The sequence below is a fragment of the Hemitrygon akajei genome, chromosome 3 (genome assembly GCF_048418815.1).
Source record: "Hemitrygon akajei chromosome 3, sHemAka1.3, whole genome shotgun sequence".
In the NCBI taxonomy this organism is placed as follows: Eukaryota; Metazoa; Chordata; class Chondrichthyes; order Myliobatiformes; family Dasyatidae; genus Hemitrygon; species Hemitrygon akajei.
This window is the reverse complement of record NC_133126.1, coordinates 94,894,326-94,918,244: the sequence shown is the minus strand read 5'-3', so window position 1 is coordinate 94,918,244 and position 23,919 is coordinate 94,894,326. Positions and strand designations below refer to the sequence as shown.

Genomic DNA, 23,919 nt, shown 5'->3' with positions numbered 1-23,919 from the left:
ACTCACAGCTGCTCAAGTATAGACTCACTGATATTGTGAATTACACCTGTATCTGGTTGTGTAAGCACACATATCTACCAGTACAACCAAATTTACCTGTTCATAGAGATTAGCAAGCCAATTCATGCCTTTCAGTTGGTAGGCTTTGAGTTTGCCATTGAACATAGAAGGTTGAGGGATATCTTCACCAGCCCGAATGGAGGGGTTAGCCAAACTGTAACTCTCCCCAAAGCCTGTCCCAGACTCATTAGCTGCACGAAGTGCAGCCATGCGGCTCTCCTTTGCCTCTTCATCAAATAGTCGGGTCTGTAAACAAAAGAACACAGTGAGAGCCATCTCAGATTTTAAGATTCACCTCCCTTATTCTTGACCATGATGAACATTTCCTATTCTCATACATTATACTCCATTTCACTAGATCTTTGTCCATATCCTTATCCCACCTGCACCCTTTTCGAGCTTCCTCACAGTCTTCCCAATGTACTTGGCTACTTGTCCATATGGCATTAGCAAATTTAAATCCATATCTTTAGCTCTTTCATCCATGTCAGTTCATAAGTTGCATGAGTTCAGCACTCAGTCCCTATGACATATCATTGGCTACATATTGCCAACCATTAAAAGACACATATGCCTATTCTTTCCTGTTGCAGGCAATCTTCTACCCTGATAGTTCCCTACATCCTTTACCATGAGTTTTGTATTTCTCACAATATGTAATATTTAACATGAATCTTAACCAAATGCCTTTCAGAAGGCTTAGTACATCAACTGGTTCTCATTTACATGAATTACATCTTACTTTAAAAAAAACACTCCAGAAAATCAGACAATCACTTTTTCATAGGTCATGTCAAACTTCATGATTACCCTAATTAATAATAATCCTCTAATTTTTGCTTTGTGAGATATTCAGTTAACTAGCCTTCAGTTTCCTGATTCTAGTCCTTTTTGAGTTACGAGCAAGTATGGCACTTGCATTTTTTCTGCTTCAACAAAAACATCCCCAAATCAGAAGAAATTTAGAAATTAAAGCAAATTCATCAACTATGATATCTCAACAGCTACATCTTTAAGATCCATTACAACCAAAGACTTATTAAGGAGCAGCTCCAACTATTTTTATACTACCATTTTCCTAGAGAATGCAATTTCCTTGAAGTACATTTGAAACATTAGTTATATTATGTATTGTGAGGCTGATGCAAAGAACATATTTAATTCATCTGACAGAGCACATTTTCCATTATTCTCCACATTCACGTTTAATAGGACCAATGCTTATTTAAGATTAAAATATCTGCGGAAATTTCTGATCCAATTTTTATTTTTACTTAGCTGGATATTTTGTTTACAGTTCTTATTTGTAATTAACATTTAAATTCTTTGCTGTTTCAGACCTGCCACCCATCTTTGTGTTTTCCTCTTGGTTTGATACGTTTTTCCCCAGTTTATCACAGATAGCAGGAGTCAGGATGGTACTGATAAGCAAAAGGTGGGTGGGGAGAGGGAAAGAGCACAGTTACAAGGAGCAAAGTGAGGAAATGGGATTGTTGATCAGCCAAATGGCCTCTTTCCATGTTGTAAAAAGTTTGAAGAGTGAGGATAATGTCACATTCACATTACACTCAAACTGCCATTTTTATCTAAACCATATATGTCAAACTCAAGGTCCGCGGGCCAAATCCGGCCCGCGGTGGAATTATCTTTGGCCCGCGAGATAATATCTAATTACTATTAAAGCTGGCCCCAGTAATCGAAGCGCCTATGGCGTATGATATGGCTAATGCTGAGTTTATTCAGGTACCAGGTTTTCAGGGTTTTTAGTGTTTATTCGGCAGTCTTCTTCATAAGAAATGGAATTTGTAAAAGTGAAACACTTTGTAGTTATAGCAGAGACTGAGACACATGAGAGCAGGCTGAAAAAACGGAGGCAACGAAAGCTGCATTCGCACGCGTCCGACTGATCCGGCCCGCATGAAGCTGCATTTTGCTCAATCCAGCCCGTGACCTAAAATGAGTTTGACACCCCTGATCTAAACCCTTTTGTAAACATTGCCTCCTTACAACTTACCCTCCCAGGTATCCTTTAATTGTCTGGAAATGTAAATAGAATCAATCCCTGCTACTTCATTAATAAAAATCTTAAATGGATGTTGCACAGCACTGATCACCAAGACACCTCATTTATGAAAATGACATGCTTATCCCTTCACGTTTTGTCAGTCAATTCAAAGCCCTATCATATATTATCCTCAAAGTCACAAGCCTTTATCTTATATAGTTATCTCTTCTGGCTCTATACAAAACAGTATCATGCTTCTCTTAGTTACTTTCATAACTTTAAAAAACTCACTTGCCAAACAGTTCCTTTTCAAGAAGTTGTGTTAATTTAAGCACATCATGTGATGGGTTTCTCATGCCCTGTTAACCGTCAAAAAAAAAGCTGACACTGTAGGACTGAAATTACTAAGGTACTTAACTAAAGCACCATGAGTTCATGTTAGCATCCATGTCCCCAATACAATTCCCCTCAACAATTCTTTAGCATCTGTACATTTCATGAACAATCAACAATCCAATCCAAGTTTAGTTTTGAATTCTATCAAAACAAGTTTGGAGAAAATATGGTGCTACTGTTAGATATTCTCATCAACCAAGGACGAGACTACATATCACAACTTGAACATAATGAATTAGTTCTGTATACTTAAGATCTGCGACACTTACTCTGTCCTGTTGCACTCGAAAAGCATCTTCTGCATTCTTCAGTGCCTGTGCTTTATAATATTCGCTATCTGTAAAATAAAAAAAAGCATGTTATTACCCCCAAACAATGCTTGAGTAGAAAAAGCATCACAAGCCCATCTCAATGGTTAACTGCCATTTTAGAGAAGTCAGGAAGCCGAATTCTTTCTTTCTTTCTTTTTTTTAAAAAAATCTTTTTATTAATTTTCAAACAAACATAAGAAAAACAGCAAATACAGAGAGTTTGAGAGTACATAATTAATAAGGCTAAAGTACAAATACAAACAGTTAATAACTCAAATATAATAACCTCCCAAACTCAGTGTATTACAAAAAATGGAAAAATGGGAAAAAAACCCAAAAAAAAAACAAAAATAAAGCTAACCTAACCGACATGGGCTATTGCATCATATCAAGTATACACAATAGTGTCAATAACTCCACACCTCTATCCAAATAACTAAAGGTGATAAGAAAAGGGTTTGGGAAAGGTCAGTTTAACTCATATGAAAATGTTGAATAAATGGTCTCCAGGTTTCTTCAAATTTGACCGAAGGGTCAAAAATGACACATCTAATTTTTTCTAAACTCAAACAAGATATAGTTTGGGAAAACCATTGAAATGTAGTTGGGGGATTAATTTCTTTCCAGTTCAGTAGAATAGATCTTCTAGCCATTAGTGTGGCAAATGCAATCATCCGCCGAGCTGAGGGGGATAAACAACTGTTATCCACCATTGGTAAGCCAAAAATTGCAGTAATAGGATGAAGTTGCAAGTTAATACTGAGAACTGTTGAAATTATACCAAAAATATCTTTCCAGTATTTTTGCAAGCAAGGGCAAGACCAAAACATGTGAGCCAATGAGGCTACTTCAGAATGGCATCTGTCACAGATTGGATTAACATGAGAATAAAATCGAGCAAGTTTGTCCTTGGACGAATTCTTTTAACTGTGCTTCAGGGTCTCTACCACAACGCTATTAATTAATGTTTCATTATGCCAAGCTACATGAGACTGTAGAAAATTAACTAAAATGCACAAGCAATGATGTCCTAAGAGCTATCACACAGAAGACATCTATCCCAGGTTATAACTTTTCTTCTTCCTGTCACCCTCAAACTTTATTTTCAATACAGTCCTGTACAATTTCCAACTGCATCTTTCTTCTCTAAAGCTCAAACTCCTTATCTTTAACATTATCTCCCAGAAACATTGAGCTAGTTCCTAAACTTGAAACTTTCAACCGTCACTTTCCTTTCCATCTATTTCTGTGAAGGGTTATCTTTTTCAGTCTTGGATCAACAAGACTGAAGCCATCAACTACAATGGACTATAACCATCAACTTCAGCTCCCTCAACCAGATTTTTTGAAAAGGTGATTCTCAGAGTACATAATTTCAAGTGGACAATTCCATAAAGATCCTAAATCACATACACTCAATTGTGAATTCACCCCACCTACATGGTAGTAACACACTCCACCTACATAGTGGTAACATTACCACAGATTTGTCAGAACCTCATAGATTGCTACAGATATAGCAATATACTGACATTAATAATAGTGGATTCCAGTTATTTTGAACCACTATATTTTGGACCAATTAGCCAAAATTTAAATGAAAGTTTAGACCATAAAATATGGGAGCAAAATTAGGCCATTCAGCTAATCAAGTCTACTCCATCATTTTATCATGTCTGATCTCAGATCCCACTTAACCCCACAAACCTGCCTTCTTGCCATATCCTTTGATGCCCTGACCACTCAGAAAACTATCAAGTTCAAAAAGGTATTTAAAAAGTGCAAACTAAGTAACAAATTATGTATTTAAATGAAATACAGAATACATCAGAACACTACCAATACTACTACGTATTATAAAACTATGTATTAGTTCCTAATATTTACTGACAGTGGAACTCAACTGTGTCGAGTTCTTTTGACTGTAAATGAACAAAATCAGTGGAGCCTAGTGCTGATAATAGACACCCTTCATACAATGTTGTAGACAAGTGCATCCTTCAAATCTTTATTTTCATTGTAACATTCAAGATAACTGTCAATACCTTCAAATTCTTCATAGTTCCAAACTTGTTGAAATAGTGAAATTATTTCATTTTCACTCCTGGCCATTTCTAGTATCTCCAAGGCTGAACGCTTCAAACCACAGTGAGCAAAACAGTTCTCAATTGTCTTACTGCTTATTTCTCACTATTAGTGACAAAGATGAATTTTGAGCAACGTTTGGAAGCAGGGGTCCAGCACACAAGTGGCAGACAAGTTCAAGATGAGCTCCAACTTAAATGCACATTTGACTGTTTAAGAGTAATGGGCTCTTTTTGGTTTTTTCCCCCCATTTAATAACTGTTTGCTTAAATTAACATTCTTAAATATACTTAATTTTATGCAGTGTACACTCTGCTATTTCGTGCCAGGGCAGTAAATCACACAGCATTCACACAAACCAGGGTTTGGGTGAGTGAGACATCCCAACCTCATGGATTTGCTGGAGCCAAAGTTGTACACATCCTAGAAGTACAAAGCCAGAGAAAGGTGGGTTTAATCACCGCGGAATCCAATGGCTGATAGCCAGGGGCTAACAGGTCGGGTTTCCAGAGATGCCCAATATAAGGGGGTTTCACTTCTTATACTGATTTCTGATCATGCTCCAATTACTTTGTCTCTAAATTTTCCTGGTCTCCCTCAGAGGAATAAACATTGGTGTTTTAACCCGACTTTATTATCGGATGATGATTTTCTAAAATTTATTAAGGATCAGATAACTTTTTATTTAAACACTAATACGTCATCTGAAATGTCATCCCAGATTGTCTGGGATGCCATGAAAGCATATTTGAGGGGTCAAATAATCTCATATACAGCAAATCTTAATAGAAAGTCCCGTATAGATCGATTAGACCTAATTAATCAGATTAAAGAATTAGATCAATTATATGCTCAAACTAATAACCCTGAATTATATAAGCGTGTAGAACTTCAAACTAAATTTGACCTTCTCGCTACTCAACCTGTTGAACGTCACCTTCTTGAAAGTAAGAGTCACTTTTATATTCACGGTGACAAATGTGGTAAATTTCTAATTAATCAGTTGAGGCGTTCTAAAGCTAAACAACATATCACAAAGATCCGGAAGGAGAACAGGGATATTACATCGAATCACTCAGAAATCAATGACGTATTTAAAAATTTTTACTCTCGGCTTTATTCCTCTGAATCTCTGAATGAGAATATTTCTGTTGATCTTTTTTTAAATACTCTCAATATTCCTTCGCTTTCATCTGATTTTAAAGCAAAACTTAATGAGCCTATATCATTAGAAGAAATATCTTTTGCAATTTCTGCACTGTCTTCAGGCAAATCTCCTGGACCTGATGGGTTCCCCGTAGAATTTTATAAATCATTCTCTTCACTCCTTTCTCCTCAGTTACTCTCAGTACTATCTGACTCGTTTAACTATGGTAAATTGCCACCCTCATTTAATGAGGCATATATTATTCTTTTATTAAAAAAGGGTAAAGACCCAACAGAGTGTTCCTCGTACAGGCCGATCTCTTTGCTTAATGTTGATGTTAAAATCTTGGCCAAAGTCTTGGCTCATAGATTAGAAACTGTTATACCCTCTATTATTTCTGATGATCAAACTGGTTTTATTAAAAACCGTCTTCCTTTTTTTTTAAACATACGGCGTTTATTTAATGTTTTATATTCACCTTCAACTGGGATTCCTGAATGCGTTATTTCTCTCGATGCAGAGAAAGCATTTGATCGTATAGAGTGGAACTACCTCTTTGCGGTTTTAGAAAAATTTGACTTTGGTCAAAGTTATATCTCTTGGATCAAATTGCTGTATCTATGTCCTACCGCCTCTGTTTTGACTCATTCTCAGCAATCCCAGTTATTTAATCTCGAACATGGCACCCATCAAGGATGCCCTTTAAGTCCCTTTCTTTTTGATTTGGCTGTAGAACCTCTGGCGATAGCATTCCGAAGCTGTCCTGAACTGACCGGGATTTTGGGGGGGGGGGGGAGGTGTTGAGCACAAAGTTTCTCTTTATGCTGATGATCTATTACTTTTTCTTTCAAATCCGTCCACATCCTTACCTCCAATGTTTTCACTTCTTGATCAATTTAGCCAGTTTTCTGGCTATAAACTTAATTTACATAAGAGTGAACTTTTCCCAATTAATAAAGAAGCACAAGTATTAGCATTTCGTGACCTCCCCTTTAAAGTAGTTCATAATCAATTTACTTACCTTGGTATTACAGTTACAAGAAAGTTTAAAGATCTTTTTCGTGAAAATTTTGCCAATCTTTTATATACTACAAAACAGAGTCTGTCACAATGGTCACCTCTATCTATGTCCTTGGTAGGTTGTATTAATGTTGTTAAAATGTATGTTCTCCCTAAATTTTTATATTTATTTCAATCTATTCCAATTTTTATTTCTAAAAACTTTTTTGATTCCTTAGACTCTATTATTTTGTCCTAGCTGTGGAAGAATAAGCGTTCTAGAATTAATAAAGTTTATCTTCAAAAATCTAAAAAAGAGGGTGGCATGGCCTTACCTAATTTTCGTTTATACTACTGGGCAGCTGACATTCATTGCACTATCTTTTGGTCTTTTTTTCATAGCCAATCTGAGTGCCCTAATTGGGTAGCAATGGAGCTGAATTCCACTAAAGATCTATCTATTTCTGCACTTCTTGGTTCTGCAGTCCCTAGTAGTTTGTCTAGACTAATTGTTAATCCTCTTGTTAGACATACTTTGCGAATATGGGCCCAGTTTAGGAAATTTTATGGTTTTTATGGTTTTTCCCTTTCTAGTCCTATCTTACATAATCATCTTTTTCTACCTACTATGTATGATTCAACATTCTATGATTGGTATAGGAAGGGCATCAGACATTTTGAAGATCTTTTTATCGATAATCGCTTCACATCCTTTCAACAGCTCTCTGCTAAGTTCAATCTGCCTAATGCCCTTTTATTGAGTATTTTCATAATTTTCCTCTTAATTAAGTTTTTTTTTCAGTCCCTTGCTTTCAGCTCTTTTTTTTGGTAATAGGCATTATCATCTTCTGTTTTCAAGTGTACTTACAGCTTTGGGGGTTTGAATGTTCTGATTTATATTTTCTACATTTTGTTTTGGTTGGTCTAGAGTTTTTTGTTGTTGTGGGGCTTGGGGAGGACACTAACTTTACATGACTTCAATTTGGGTGCTTTCTCAATGATTTTATTTTGTATTATATTACTATTGTATGTTTATCTTGCACTGTACTAATTTTCTACTTTGTTTTGGGGGTTTTTTTATTTGTAATGTTGTAGAAAATGCATTAAAAAAATCAATTAAAAAAAAAAGGGGTTTCACTTCTAACACTAGTTAGAAACTGTTCAACAACACTCCTGTGCCCCAATTAAGCAGCATGATGTCCCAAATAAAGGGAAGGTGTTCCGGCTATTTTCTCAATTATTTTGTGTCTTTGAAGAGTTGCCCCATATAAGTGGCCACCCCGATTAATCAATGACCCAATTAACCAGAATCCACTTTAATGCTATATGTCATAATTACTGGCTACACAATATTTTGTTGGCTCTAGGCTTCTATGAGCCAATTATTTTAATGACAAGGAGCATCAAGATCTCAGGTAGAATTCAAATTAGCATATACTAAGATTGCTCTTCACTGAACTCCCTGTGCAAAATAATGATTTGAAGTGCATTATTTCTCAGCAGCAGAGTGAAAAAAAACCTCCCATGTTAGTTATAGATATTGATAATTGATACTAATCAATTGATATTGATAGATACATTCTTCCCCAGCTTAATTTACTTCACATGCACATAGATAGAATTGAGCAACATCTACTTAATGTTTCAAGAGGGCTTTTTTTTTTTGTTAAGAGTCAATACATCACAACTTCTGCTAATGCTCAATATGTTCTTGCAGCATGATGTACAGAAGCATGATGCAGATTCAAACAATCCTCAAATTTTCACAGCTGACGTAAGGGGATCAAATTAATTGTTAATATTTGGCATTTGTAAACAAGATGCACAGAGTAATAAAAATATGAAAAACACTTCACTTCAACTTATTTTTGAGGAAAACTAGACTAATAAGCTGAATGTCTTCTGCAGACTATGTAAAACGTTTTAACCACTTGTATGTGACCAGGTTCTGTATATCTGAGAAACTGAGGAAGACAACACCCAAGCTTATTCAGTCCCTGTAGTTCCTGCTCCAACAACTACCAGGGAGAGTCAACATTGATGCCAATTTAAAAGAAGGCAATTTGATCTGGACTCGTATGCATTGGCATCACAGTTTGCTTTGGTCTTGGAGTTTCAATAACAAGCATAAACAAAGGATTACAGCCTGTGGTCTGCTCTTGATGTTACATCTGCAACAGACTTCATACTCCAAATCCAAACACAAGTCAAAGGGTCAAGGTGCCACAAAACGTGTGACAGCGTTACAGAGGAGACGCACCAGGATGCTGCCAAAATGGAGTGTTTCACTGAAAAGGAGAGAGGATAGGCTGTGTTTGTTTTCCTTGGAGCACAAACTGAAGAGGGAACCAGATAGAGTTAAGCAAAATTATGAGGGGTCTGAATAAAATGAGTTTAAGACACCAGTATACAAAGGACCCAAAACTAGAAGCAACAGGTTTAGGACAAGGTTTAAGAATTTTGGAAGAGGATTCAACTAAATTATTTTTCTCACCCAGTTGATAGTTGTAATTTAGACACACCATCTGAAAAAGTGGTGGAGGCAAGAACTCTCAAAATTTAAATAGCAAGACAAGCACTCAAATCAAGGTCTAGTAGGCTACAGACCACACATTGGTAAATGGGGTTCTGTTTCTGTGTTGCATGACTATGACACGAAACTCAAAAGTACATTTGATCTCAATACAAGTGTGCTGAAGTCAAGTGTACTTTAATGGATTAACTTTGCAACCCCATTATTTCTTATCAATTGATTTCAATTCATGTCAATGCATCACACAAAAAACTTGCACTTCAATTTTACACTAACCTTTCATAGTCTTCAATTAAAACATTTCTGAAAAACTAAATACCCAACATAAAATAGTTTTCCATTAGAGCACAAGACATTTGACGCATTAAATTTTCCTTCATCCACATACCCAGTTACATCCTTAAAAAAACTCCAACTGGATGTCAAACACGATTGCTCTTTCAGAAATGTTGACTTTGTCTAATCCTGTTTATATTATCCAAGTGTCCTGACATACCTTCCTTTAAAATAGCTGTTTAAATTTTCCTTACAACTAATATTGTCTATCAGTACATAGTTTATTGTCTCATTTATCCATTAATTTCTTAAATAAGGTCATATTTACCACCAATACAAGGAAACTACCTTTATCTATAGAATTCAGTAAAAAAAATTACAAATGCATTGTCTACCTCTAGGTTACCTCTTTTAGTATTCTTTTTCCTCTTATTACAGTTTGAAACACTTGGGACCCGACTGATGCTGAGTCACCGAAAAATTCAGAGCGCATAATTTGCCAATGATCGATTTTTGCGCAAGAGAACTATTCTTTAGGTATACTCTCCTGATCAAGAATTAGACAGAATCTGAAGATTCCCCATGTCAGAAATGCTGTCAGCTGAGGCTGCACTGCTAGGTTAATTAGCTATAGTCCAGTACAGATTCTAGTTAATGTTAGATCTTAGATAGCACTCGTTAGATTTTCAATAGCTCCCCACCTTCAGTATATTCTTGGAACCTAAACATTTTGCTAAGTTACTCAGGTTGTCTTGGGTAGGACCAATTTATTTGTTTAAATGTTTTCAAAGTAGCAACTAGGGAAACAAACCGAGTGAAGTATATCAAAACATATCATAGCTTTAAATTAGCTCTGGCTCAGCTGGTAAGAGTCTAATCTCCAGAGACGTAAGCACCAAGATCTTGACCAACATTCTATGCAGCATAATGAGAAGAGATGAGATATTACTTTGAGGCTTGGTCTTTTCTGTTATGGATCCAAATGCTCCCATATGATATTTCTAAGAGCAGTGGAGTTATTGCATTTTCCAGAAAAAAATATGGCCCTAAACAACACTGTAAAAATATAATTTGTTTTCATATTAGTATGCACAAAATGGTTGCAATTTTCCCTATACCAAAACAAAAATTAATCCAATTAAAGCTATTTGTTAACTCTGAAGTGGATTGAAGCATGATAAACAAGTCTTACTTTTCTCCCCCAAGATAAATTCTGACACATTCTTACCGTAATCCTCTTGACTGACGTTAACCATAACACCACCTCCTATGTCAATCTGTCTGTACATTACATTGTCATCTAGCTTCATCAAGATTTCTTCCTGCAATGCATCATTCCCAGGCGTTCGCTTCCGGCTCATAAAATGTGCATACAGCTCTGTTTGTGTGATTAGAAAATTCAACTTCCGCTGTTGCCTTTTCGCCTAGAAATCAATAAGAGCAGGGTAAGGTTTGTCTTGTGGAAATGAGACGGTCTTGGGGAAAAAGTTTGAGGCAAAGGTCTGGTATCAAATGAAAAACAAGGAAGTTTTGATTAATGTTAATAGATACTTACAACCATTTTTTAAAAATTTACCCTTGCACTTTCAGGTCTCCAACAAGGATTATTTCAACATTTCCCAGATTACATTTGACAGATCTTAAAATTGAACTATGTAATTAATACCTTAAAGTTTAAAATGAATATAAAAACACAAAAGGTTCAAAAAACATCTGCCAAGTCCCAGAATTCAGATCCATTTCTTTACCCATCATAATTCCTTAACTTGGCAAATATAGTTGCTACTCAAAGAACAAAAATGGGTTGAAACAAGTTCAAAACAGTACTGACACCACAATGCCCCAAAATCTTTGGATTTGAACCCCTTTCAAGCTCTGTCAAGCTATATAAAACAAAAAACTTGACCAGTCAGAGGTTGGAGATTGGTGGGGGGTGCAGGAAGAACTGGGATTGTTAATGAAAACTTTGCTTCCGTATTCACCAATGAGAGGGACCTTGTAGCATGTGAAGACAGTGTAAAACAGACTAATATGCTGGAACATGTCAAGGTTAAGATTTGAAGTATTCTGTTCAGTTCTGGTCACCTCATTATAAGAAGGATATTGAAATTTGAGAGTGGGTGCAGAGCAATTCGCCTAGATTACGAAGTGTGTTTATGAGGAACATCAGACATTAGGGTGGGCAGATGTCAGAGGTACAGGAGGTCAGATGCATGGAACATGCTGCCAGGAGGAGTGGTGGTAAAGGTAGATACATTAGCAACATTTACGAAACTCTTTGATAGGCACATGGATGTAAGAAAAATTGTGATCTATGCAACAGGAAAGCATTAAATTGATCTTGGAGTAGGTTAAAAGGTCAGTACAACATCATGAGCCAAGGAGTTGTACCTGTATTGGTCTATGTTAAACATTCAAGTCAGAATTGGAATCAGAATCTGATTTAATATCACTGGCATAATAGGTCGTGAATTTTGGTGTTTTGTGGCAGGAGTGCATTGCAACAATAGTACATAAAGAGAGCAAAAATAAAGTATATATAGTGAGATAGCATTCATGGGTTTAATGTCCATTCAGTAATCTGATGGCAGAGGGGAAAAAGCTGTTCCTGAAGCATCGAGCGTGTCTTCAGGCTCCTGCACCTCCTCCTTGACAGTATCAACGAGAAGAGGGCATGTCCAGCGTGATGGGAGTCCTTAATGATAGATGCTGTCTTTTGGAGGCATTGCTCTTTGAAAGTGTCCTTGATGTTGGGGAGGCTAGTGCCCATGATGGAGCTGACCAAGTTTTCAACTTTCTTCAGCTTTTGCCAAACCTGAGCAATGGCCCTTCCATACCAGATGGTGATGCAACCAATTAGAATGCTGTCCATGGTGCATTTGTAGAAATATGCAAATTGTCTTTAGTGACATAGCAAGTTTCAAACTCTGGATGAAATTTAGCCACTGGCATGCCTTCTTGTCAATGTGTTGGGCCCAGGATAGATCTTCAGAGAGGTTGACAACCAGGAACTTGAAACTGCTCACCCTTTCCACTTCCAATCCCTTATAGATGACTAGTGCATTTCCTTGACTTCCCCTTCCCAAAGTTCACTATCAGTTCCTTGGTCTTAAATTACTTATGTTGAGTGCAAGTTTATTGCTGTGGCACCACTCAACAAGCTGATCTATCCCACTCCTGTACAAGTTCCTTCATGTGCCTATCCCCTCCCTGCTTCCCCTCTCCCACCCCTTGATCCTTCTTCTTATTGGTTTTTCACCTGGCACCTACCAGCCTTCTCCTTCCCACCCTCCCCCTACCTTCTTTATAGGGCCCCTGCCCCCTCCCTCTTCAGTTCTGACGAAGGGTCTCAGCCCGAAATATTGACTGCTCGTTTCCACCGATGCTGCCCGACCTGCTGAGTTCCTCCAGTGTGTTGTACATGTTGCTTTAACCACAGCATCTGCAGTGTACTTTGTGTGTACGAGTTCCTTGTCACCAACTGAAATACTGCCATCAACGAATTTATAGATGACATTTGAGCTGTGAACAGCCACACAGTCCTGGGTGTAGGGAGAGTAGAGCAGTGGGCTAACCACGCAACCTTGAGGTGGGCCAGTGTTAACTGTCAGTGAGATGTTACTTCTGATCTGCAAAGACTATGGTCTCCTGGTAAGAAGTCAAGGATCCAGTTGTAGAGGGAGCTACAGAGTCCCATGTATTGGAGCCTATTGATTAGAACTGAGGATATGATTGTGTTGAGCACCAAGTTGTAATCAATAAACAGCAGCCTGACACAGGTGCTGCTATTGTCCAGGTGATCCAAGGCTGAGTGGAGAGCCAGTGAGATTGCATTTGCTGTAGACTTATTGTGGCAATAGAAATATTGCAGCAGGTCCAAGTCCTTGCTTAGGTAGGAGTTGATACCGGCTATGACTAACCTCTCAAAGAACTTCATCTCAGTGGATGTGAGTGCAACTGGGCAATAGTTATTAAAGCAGCTTACTCTGCTCTTCTTGGGCACAGGCATGATTTTTGCCCTTTTGAAACAGGTGGGAACCTCTGACTACAAAAATAAGAGAATGAGGATGTCCTTAAACACTCCCACCAGTTGGTTGGCACACATTTACAGTACCCTACCAGGTACACCATCAGGACCTGACATCTTGAGAGGGTTTATCTCTTGAAAAATGTTCTGACATCAGCCTCCGAGAGAGATCACAATCACTGGATGCTATAGGGTTTCCCATAGGTGTAGTTTTATTCTCCCTTTCAAAGCTTGCATAAAAAGGCATTGAGCTCATCTGGAAATCAAACATCACAGCCATTCCTGACATTAGGTTTCACTTCGTTGGAAGTAATAACCTTCAAATCCTTCCAGAGCTGATGTGCATCTAATTCCATCTCTAACTTCAATAAGAATTCTTTTTTTTGGTTCTTAAAATAGCCTTTTGCAGGTCATATTGGGACTTCTTGTACAGTTCTGGGTCATCGGCTTCAAAATGTGACAGATCCAACCCTCAGCAGACTACGAATCTGCAGGCTCATCCACGGCTTTTGCTTTGGGTATGTTGTCACAGGCACATACTCATCCACACAGGTCTTGATGAAGTCAGTGACAACTGTGGCATGTTCGTCCATATTCAAAGATGAATCACTGAATATTGTCCAGGCCACCAACTTAAAGCAGTCCTAAAAGTGCTTCTCCATCTCCCTTGACCATACCTTCTTGATCCTCAACACTGGTGCTGTGGTCATTAGTCACTGGCTATATGCCAGGAGTAAAGTACAGCTAGGTGATCAGACTTTTCAAAGTGTGGATGTGGGATAGCATGGAAAGCATTCTTGATGGTAGTAGAACAGTAAAGTGTGTTGAGTCCCCTTATTTCACAGATGATACGTTGGTGGTAGTTGATCAGAGATTTCTTCAAGGTGGGCAAGTTGAAATCCACTGCAATTATTGGGAGGTTATCTGGGGGTGCTGTTTTGTGACTGCTGATTATGGTGCTCAGCTTCTCCTGTGCCTGCCTACGCTGCCTTGAGGTGCAATGTACACCACCACTAGAATGATGGTGGAAAACTTCCTCAGCGTATAAAAAGATCGACATTTGATTGCTGGATGTTTTAGGCTGTGCGACCAGGGTTGGTCAAGGCAGAAGCCATCAAGTTAGCCATTCTCCGCAAAAAGGCAGCTTTGTACATTTCAGTCAAGAACCTTGCACCAACTGTCGACCAAGTTCCAGATTTCTTACCATTAACATGACACCATTTGCCCAAGCTGTACACCATATCCATCAGTATGTAGACTATCAATTTGCTCTAAATACAAAATTGTAGTTCACATAAATTTGCAATTGTGTACTTCTATAATTCTGTCTAAACCTCTCCACAATTCAGAGCCACTTTTTAAACACTTTTAAACTTGAAATCCACATTTATCCAAAACTTATGCGCACTACCTTAACTACACCCTAAGTGGCTTTAGCGAAGTATCATTGTGCAAGAATTTTGCAGTGCTTTCCAGTTTTAAAGGTGCTATACATATTTTGGGTTTGTTTGGAAAGCCTGTGATTTCTACGTCATATACTTCCATTCAGCTACATACCTCCATCCATCAGCCAGAAGTACAAATCAACAGTCAGAGGCTCTATCTTAAATGAAAGGTCTACTATTTTTCGCCTCTGGTTTTATCCTTTAACATTTACTGTTAAATCAAGTGCTAAAAAACTTCAAACCTCACGCATCTCTTCATCCAATTTCCGCTGTTCCAGGGCTTCTTTCTCTGCCCGTTTCCGATGTTCCTTCTCCACTTTATCATATTTTTTCCAGTACAACAACATCTCTTTGGTCAGCCTGCGAGCTCTTGGCAGCGTTTCTTTACAGTTCTTTTGTGCCTGGATGGCAGCCCTCCGAACTTCTCGCATACACTGGTGTGCCAGCTGGCAAAAGACAAAAAGCACAAATATAGCAAACATATAAAAATATCAAATATAAAATCAAACAAATGGTTCTACCACCAACGCTAGTTGTCACTGTCACTTGTGTTTATGAGAAGCAGCAAACTACTTAAAACCCTTGTTCTCAAAACAACATTCACATGACACATCCTCAGCCAGTGATAGATAGATACTTTACTGATACCAAAGAAAATTACAGTGTCATAATAGCATTACAAGTATACAGATATGAAGAGCCAGCCTTTCTAATCTGTTTATTGAGCTTGTTGGCATTACCCATGTTGATGTCATTGTCCCAGCACACCATCACATTGAAGATTGTACTGGCAACAACAGACTGGTAGAACATGAGAGGGCAAGGCCTGCATACTCCAAAGGACCTGTCTCCTCAGGCAGTAGAGTTGATTCTGGCCCTTCTTGTGTTGGTGCTCCAATCAACCTGTATTCCACGCGCACCCCCAGGTACTTACAGGTCCTCACCACATCCACACCATCAATAGTAACATCAAATTGCTCTACACTGTACTGAAGCGTTTTACAGTATCTAGCCTTTGATCTAGATCGAAATCTTCCGATATCACCATAATAGAAGAGCTCTGTGCTCTGCAGTCATTTATGCCTGTACATTTAAGGGAAAATTCTCATGGAATACTATGCAAATTGATAAGTTCCATCCATTTAATAGCAACTAATTGTAGAAGCTGGGGTACATAATCCCTATCATATGGCACTTCCATCAGCACCTCACTACCCTATACCCAAAAGCCCCAACCATTCCACTACTTGGGAGTGGAAATTATTTTGAGCTGTCCCATTAACTTACCTCAATTTGCCATGTTTTTGTGAGTGACCGACCTACCTTCTTGGTGTTGGTGAGAACCATGTTGCGTGCTGAGGATTTCTGCTTGTAAACCTGCAAAAACAACCCAAAAGGAAATCACATTCCTCAACATTATACCCACCCTGCCTGACTGAACCAATGCAAATCAAACCAGAATTCCCATACTGCCTCTCATCCTTAACCACACGTCACCTTAGGATAATCTCCCCCCTTTCATGCATTTTTTATCATCTACAGGAAATATTATAGAATCCTAACGAATGCAGGAGAATACAGAGGTCGGAAGACCCACACACAATATCCCAGGTGATATCTCAAGGTGGGGTCCTGTTTAATTTCACAGCCCCTCTGTTAATGGTAAGGGCCCATGGGACCCTTGCACTAAGGTTTCCTTACACTAGCCCTCAACTCCTCTTGTAATAAAAGCTAGCATACTACTTAGCTTACTAACTGCTTGTTGCACCTACATGTTAACTTTAGAGAGGTTCCTACAAACATTAATACTTCAATTTCTCACCATTTAAAAACAAAATAGACCACCTTTTCATTTGTCCTACCAAGTGGATGGATTCTCCTTTTATTTCCACGATATTTATCTGCCATTTCTTTACCCATGTCCCTCCACAAAACCCTTTGCGCTCTCCTCACAGATATCTAGCTTTGTATCATCAGCACACTTGATAAATTACAATAGATCTCCTTATCCTAAATCATTGAAGTTGATTGTGAATATCTGGGGCCCCCACCAGTCTGTGACACCCACTAGATATCAACTTCACACCACAAAAGTTTATTTTGATGTTTTCCATCTGTTAACCGATCTTTAATTCATGCCAGTATTATATTGTACTCTGCCCCATGTGTTCCAGTCCGGTTTAATATGTGGCTCCTTATCAAAAACCTTCCAGAAAGCCCATATACACTACATTGACTAGGTCACTATTGTTTCTGCTAGTTGCAACCTCAAAAGTGCTAATGAATTTCTCAAGCACCATTTCCGTATCACAAGTTACTCTAATTCTGCCCATTCCTATAAATTAAGTGCTCTGTAAACAATTTCTTAATCATAGATTCTAGACTTTTACTTACAATCCATATCAAGATGATTCATATTTACATCCATGCTTAATCATCCATTTTCATAGAGCTTATATTTACTACCTCAGTCTTGAATATATGACAGTACTACTAAATGACAACTATTACATTCGTTATTTTCAAATCGTTAGGATGTAGTACATCATGTTTTAGCAAAACCAAGGAGCTAACTACTGACTTCAGGGGGAGGAAACCAGAGGTCCATGAACAAATCTAATCAGAGCTGGAAAGGATCAACAATTTTAAATTCCTCAGTGTTATCTTTTCAGAGGACCTGTCCTAGGCTCAGCATGCAAGTGCAATTACAAAGAAAGCACAGCAGTGCCTCTACTTAAGAGTTTGCAAAAATTTGGCATGACATCTAAAACTTTGACAAACTTGTACAGATGTATGGTGGAGAGTATATTGACTGGTTGCATCACAGCCTGGTACAAAAACATTAATGGCCTTGAACAAAAAAAATCCTACAAAAGGTAGTGGATATAGCCCAGTCCATCATGGGTAAAGCCCTCCCCATCACTGAGCACATTCAAATGAAGCATTGTCATAGGAAAGCAGCATCCATCACCAGAGACCATCTCTTCTCAATGCCATCAGGAAGGTGGTACAGGAGCTTCAGGACACTCACCACCAGGTTCAAGAACAGTTATTACCAGTCAACCACCAGGCTCTTGAACCAAAGGGGATAATTTCACTTGCTCCATCATCAAAATGTTCCCACAATGTATGGTCTCACTTTCTAGGACTCTTCATCTTATGTTCTCGATATTTATTACTGATCTATTATCATTAATTTCTTCTTTTTGTATTTGCAGTTTGTTGCCTTGTGCACACTGGTTGAACGTCCAAGTTGGTGTGGTCTTTCGTTGATTCTATTACGGATTTATTGAGTATACCCGCAAGAAAGTGAACCTCAGAGTTGTATATTGTGACATACATGCACTTTGATAATAAATTTACATTGAACTTTAATGTTAAATGAACTAGGTCAATATTTTTTCAGCTCCTCATTCATTCTAATTCTCGCTTTCCATCACTGTTTCAGTGGTATTCCGTGTATTCTTCTGTGAAGAGAGATATAGAATTGGCCAAATTTCTCTGCAAATCTCAAACCACAGAATAATTTCTCGGGTCAAGGGCACAATAAACAGGTATTATTCTTTTTACTGATCTTTCTATTTTTACATACAACAAAAAGCTTTTTCGATTTATCTACGTATCTTTTTTAATTACTTCCATGTTCTTTCTTTATCTCTTGTTGGCACACCTTTTGATGACTTTTCAAACCTTTCTGCTGTTCTTTTTAGCAATATTATACAATCCTCTCAACTAAAGTTTTTAAGTAGCTCAAAAACCACCACCTGACCAATATTGCCTGGTGGATTGTGGTGTCTTAAAGGAATATTTATGAACTAGATAAATTTTTAAAAAATATTAGACACTAGCTGTTAGATATTTTAATACAGTTTGGCAATCTACCGTTGCCAGTTCACATCTTATACCTTCAGCTTTGTTTCCCATCTCTTGGTCTGAACTCCACTCCACCCAATTTAAACAACTGCACTTTCAACTTTGCCAGAACTAAATGTATAATCACATCATCCTACATGCAATGAGAGATGTTAGAAAGCATCTATCTGCCCTCTTTGCTGAAGAAATGTTGGAAACATTCACAAAGTGTTTAAGCAAAGACAGGTAATATTTCAGCTGAATACCCTTTGCTAGAAATGGGAAAGTGAAAGCTAATTTTCAACTTCAAAAGATGGCGGGAAAGGACTGCAGAAAACAAAGGAAATATCTGTGATAGACAGATGCCTGGGTTGCAGTGAGGGAAATTGTAAGAGACTCTCTTGTTGATGGGTTAACAAAGTGAGAATTCAAAGAGTATTAAAAATTTGCTCATTGCAAGGCTATAGGATACATTCCAACGGATGTATTCACACAGCTTCACTCTATCATCTTTTGTACTATACGTCTCTCCACCATCTCTTCAATTTAACATTAACTTTATTTTCCATGTCCCAAGTCTGACAAGAGGTAGTCAACCTGAAATGTTACATGTTTCTCTTTCAACTGTTGCTGCCTAATCTAATGAGCACTTGTACAATTCTCTGTTTGCATTTCACATTTCCAGTATCGGCAGGTTTTATTAGACCATAAGACATAAAAGCAGAATTAGGCCATTCGGCCTATTAAGTCTGTTCAACCATTTTGTTGTGGCTGATTTATTATCCCTCTCAACTCCATTCTCTTGCCTTCTACTCTAACATTTGACCCCTTACTAATCAAGAAACTATCAACCTCTGCTTTAAATATACCCAACGACTTGGTCCCCACAGCTATCTGTGGCAATGAATTCCAAAGACAGACCATCAACTGGCTAAAGAAATTTGTCGTTACCCCTATTCTAAAGGGACAATTTTCTATTCTAAGTCTGTACTCTCTGATCCAAATCACCCTTACTGCAGGAAACATCCTCTCCATGTCCACTCTATCTAGGCCTTTCAATATTTGAAAGGTTTCAATGAGGATCTCTCCCCCCTCCCCCACCTCATTCTTATAAACCAACAAGCACAGGCCCAGAGCCATCAAACAGTCCTCACGCATTAATCTTTTAACTCCTGGGATCATTCTCGTAAATATCTCTGGTCCCTCTCCAATGCCAGCACGTCCTTTCTTAGAAAAGGGGCCCAAGACGACACATCTTATCCCAAGTGCAGTCTGACCAATGCCTTATAAAGCCTGCTTTTATATTCTAATCCTCTCAAAATGAATGCTAACATTGCAATCCACTTCCTTACTACAGACTCAAATGTCAGGTTATCCTTGAGAACCCTCCACAAAGATCCCCAAGTTTCTTTGCACCCAATTTCAGAATTTGCTCCCCATTTAGAAAATAATTTATGCTTTATTCTTTTAAAGTGCATAACCATACACTTCTCTACACTATATTCCATCTGCCACCTCTTTGCACGTACTCCTTATCAATCCGTCCTTCTGCAGACTCCCTGCTCTTCCACCCTCCACTTACATTTGTATCGTCTGCAAACTTCGTCACAAAGCCATCAATTCTGTCATTCAGATCACTGACATATAACGTGAAACGTGATCCCAGCACCAACTCTCCAGATCACCATTAATCACTGGCAGCCAACAGAGAAGGGCCCCCTGTATTCCCACATTTTGCAACCTGCCAGTCAGCCACTTTTCTATCCACACCAGCATCTTTCCTGCAATATCATGGGCTCTTAACTTCTTTCACAGCCTTGTCAAAGGCCTTTTGGAAATCTTGATTTTCCATTTATTCTTCCCATGATGTAGCCTCAACTCACTTGAAAAACATTATGGATGGAAATATGCAGGAAACCTCTACCATTTGACAGCACAGTTTGTCTCAAGAGAGATCAGCCACATCACTTGCTCAGTACACTATATAATACTGTACATGTTCTCACCTTAGGAACCTCTTTTTTTGCAATACTGAGCCACACCTTGCGTCGCCGTGCATTCAACTGCTCTAGATTAAGGTGCTTTTTCTTTGAACCTGGAGGAGGAGCATCATGGGAGAATTTGGCAAATATTTTCATCTCTGCCCTCCGTGGGGATTCTTCAGAAGAATGCTCCTCCTCACGCTTCCTCTTCTTCTTCACTTTCTTTAGTTTAGCTGAAAAAAATATTATATTCAACTTTCACCTCCTCAGATACATCATGAATCTCACACCATCTGTATACCTATGTACAGTATTGTCCATATCCACCCCATTCACTCAATAAGTACTCCATCCCCACACCTTACAAGACACACTACAACAAGAGCAATGTCGGTTGAAATCACTTTTTGTGCAATATGAGCCCCGGGCTATGGCATACCAAAGCAATGCAACGTCGCAAGATGGAACTAGCTTCTCAACAAAAGCTTACTTCATGTTTACTATCATTTTTTAAAAATTATGTTCAACTAGTCCTCAGAAAAATATTCTTTTTGTCCTGTCTGACTTCAAAGCTGACCACTGCCCCAGCAGACTTGCAAGACCCAGGGTTCTGGCCAACAGGCCTCAACTTCCAGTTTGCTGATGGTAGGACCCGAAACACCAGGCCTCAAACTCTGGACTCACTGAACCCCATCTCTCCTGCCCAGACAGAATGCTGTCTCCAGAAACTGCTGACAACTTGATGAACATGGGAATTTTTTTTTGGGGGGGGGGGGGGGTGGAGGGGCACCAGGCTCAGCATACACTGGTCTGTCAGTCTGACATATGGCCAGAAATCCCCATCCACTGATGTTCCACATCAGCGTCACTGGCCTTCAAATGCGGAGTGGAGATGCAAGACTCCACCTGTCCTTTAATTCATCCATATTTCTCTTTCTGAACTCTAACTTGATCCCAAACTTCCCTCTCTGTCCCGAAAACCATTCCCATAAGCCCAAAAAAAACTAAAACTGTGCCATCTTGAAACTTACATCAAACACCGCCAAAGTAGTAATTAATGTAATATTTCTGCTTTCAAAGAGCAGATATTTATCCCATTGGAAACTACAATGGGGTGAAACAAAATAAACAGCAACTATGATCTTTATGGCAGACTGATGTAACTCACCCTTGATCTTTTTCTCTTCTTTTTTCTTCTTCCTGCTAGGACCTAGGACATGGCGTTGCTGCTCGTAAAAATGGTCATGCATGGATAGCAGTCCAGTGCTGTAGTATTGGTACTGCTGGAGCTGGAGGGCATAAACAGTTAAAGCAACTCTTCATAACATCAAAACTATTCAGCATCAGATTATGTACACATTACAGACAACAAATTAACATCGCAGCACAGTTACAAAACAAAATGGGATGAGTGCAGGAAAGGGCAATGAGAATGCAGGAAGGATTTTAAACCGTTCCTACCGTAGCTCCAAATCAGTAAGTTTGAAGGACCAGCAATGGTGTAGAATAGGGCAAACAATTATGCAAGACCAGGAAAGATCAGCATGTTTTGAATAATCTGGTTTATTGGTTTAGGGCAACATTAAAATAATTGTACCTAGGTATCAGAGACATAGGTGAGGACTTCACATAACAGGCAGAGGTAGATGCTGCTACAGAAATAAATTCTCCAATAAAGAGAACCTGAGAACAGATAACTCTTCCAATGAATTGCTTCCATCAATTCCCAATTACCACTGCCTTGTTGTGCAAACTCCACATCCAAGTGACACAACTTGGTTAACGGCCAGGATCATAGTGATTTAATAACAGATCATACTTCAATTATTTTCTCCACTCATCAACCGTGATGACCATTAGTGACCCCAATATATCAAAGTTAACAACGCTCTCAACCACCCACAAAGAGAAACAGATCAAGTGGTACATGCTGGAAATTTTTACCTCTCTGATGCTGTGCACTCTGCTCTGGTGCAATTTTCTGTACTTATGCAGACGTAACATATCATGCAACTCTTCTTTGCTGAGGGTGAATTCCCCCTCGGGATCATCAACATCAGTGTTTGAGTCTGATGTCTCATTACTCAAGAGAATGTTCTATAGAAAGGAGAAATAAATGAAAATAAATCTGACTTAGCAGGCTAACCCACAAAGTAACTTACATGAAGCGAATACAAGTAACATTAAAGAGCAAGAACATTGGATTTGCACCGAAGAACATGATATCAGGATTAAAATGTCTAATGATATTGACTCTTAATGCGCACAACATTCTAAATCATATGTTCCATGCTGCTCAATCACTCTGCTTCAATCATCAACTGCTGTATTTTATCACACCAAAATCCCTGCAAGGAAAATCAGCTTCCCAACTGTTTAATCTCTCGTAATGACATTTGCTTATCCCAAATCCATCAATTACTAGATGCATGATGCTTCCTGCTACTGTCCCATCTCTTTAAAGACAAACAAAATCACTATGCAACTTGTATACTACAAAAGCAGCTTTCAGTCCTATTTCACATTTGCATCTCCCATGTTTTGCCAAAATGTCTATATAATCTCAAAGTCAAAGAACATGGAAACTGGCCCTTTGGCCCAATTCATCCATCCTGACCAAGATCCTGTCTGCACTCATCTATTTGCCCCATATCCCTCTGAACATTTGCTTGCTATGTAACTATCCAAATGCTTCTTGTTTTAAAGCACTATGACTGTACCTAGCAGCTCACTCTACCTACCCTTCAGTATGTAAAAATCTTGCCCTTAATTTCTCATTTAAATAACATTCCTCTCACTTC

At 38.5% G+C, this 23,919-nt stretch overlaps 1 protein-coding gene across 2 annotated transcripts in view; it reads right to left on the bottom strand.

Moving 5' to 3' along the window:
* Positions 1–23,919, bottom strand: part of ino80 (INO80 complex ATPase subunit) — a 233,907-nt gene that overhangs the window by 155,147 nt on the left and 54,841 nt on the right. For both annotated transcript variants that reach the window (XM_073040376.1, XM_073040377.1), the window contains exons 5-12: positions 23,063–23,215; positions 22,287–22,407; positions 21,143–21,351; positions 16,608–16,661; positions 15,527–15,730; positions 11,041–11,236; positions 2,731–2,798; positions 97–306 (exon numbers count right to left, since the gene is read on the bottom strand). In XM_073040376.1, the coding sequence (XP_072896477.1) occupies positions 97–306; positions 2,731–2,798; positions 11,041–11,236; positions 15,527–15,730; positions 16,608–16,661; positions 21,143–21,351; positions 22,287–22,407; positions 23,063–23,215 (1,215 nt within the window). The remainder of the gene's footprint in view (positions 1–96; positions 307–2,730; positions 2,799–11,040; positions 11,237–15,526; positions 15,731–16,607; positions 16,662–21,142; positions 21,352–22,286; positions 22,408–23,062; positions 23,216–23,919) is intronic.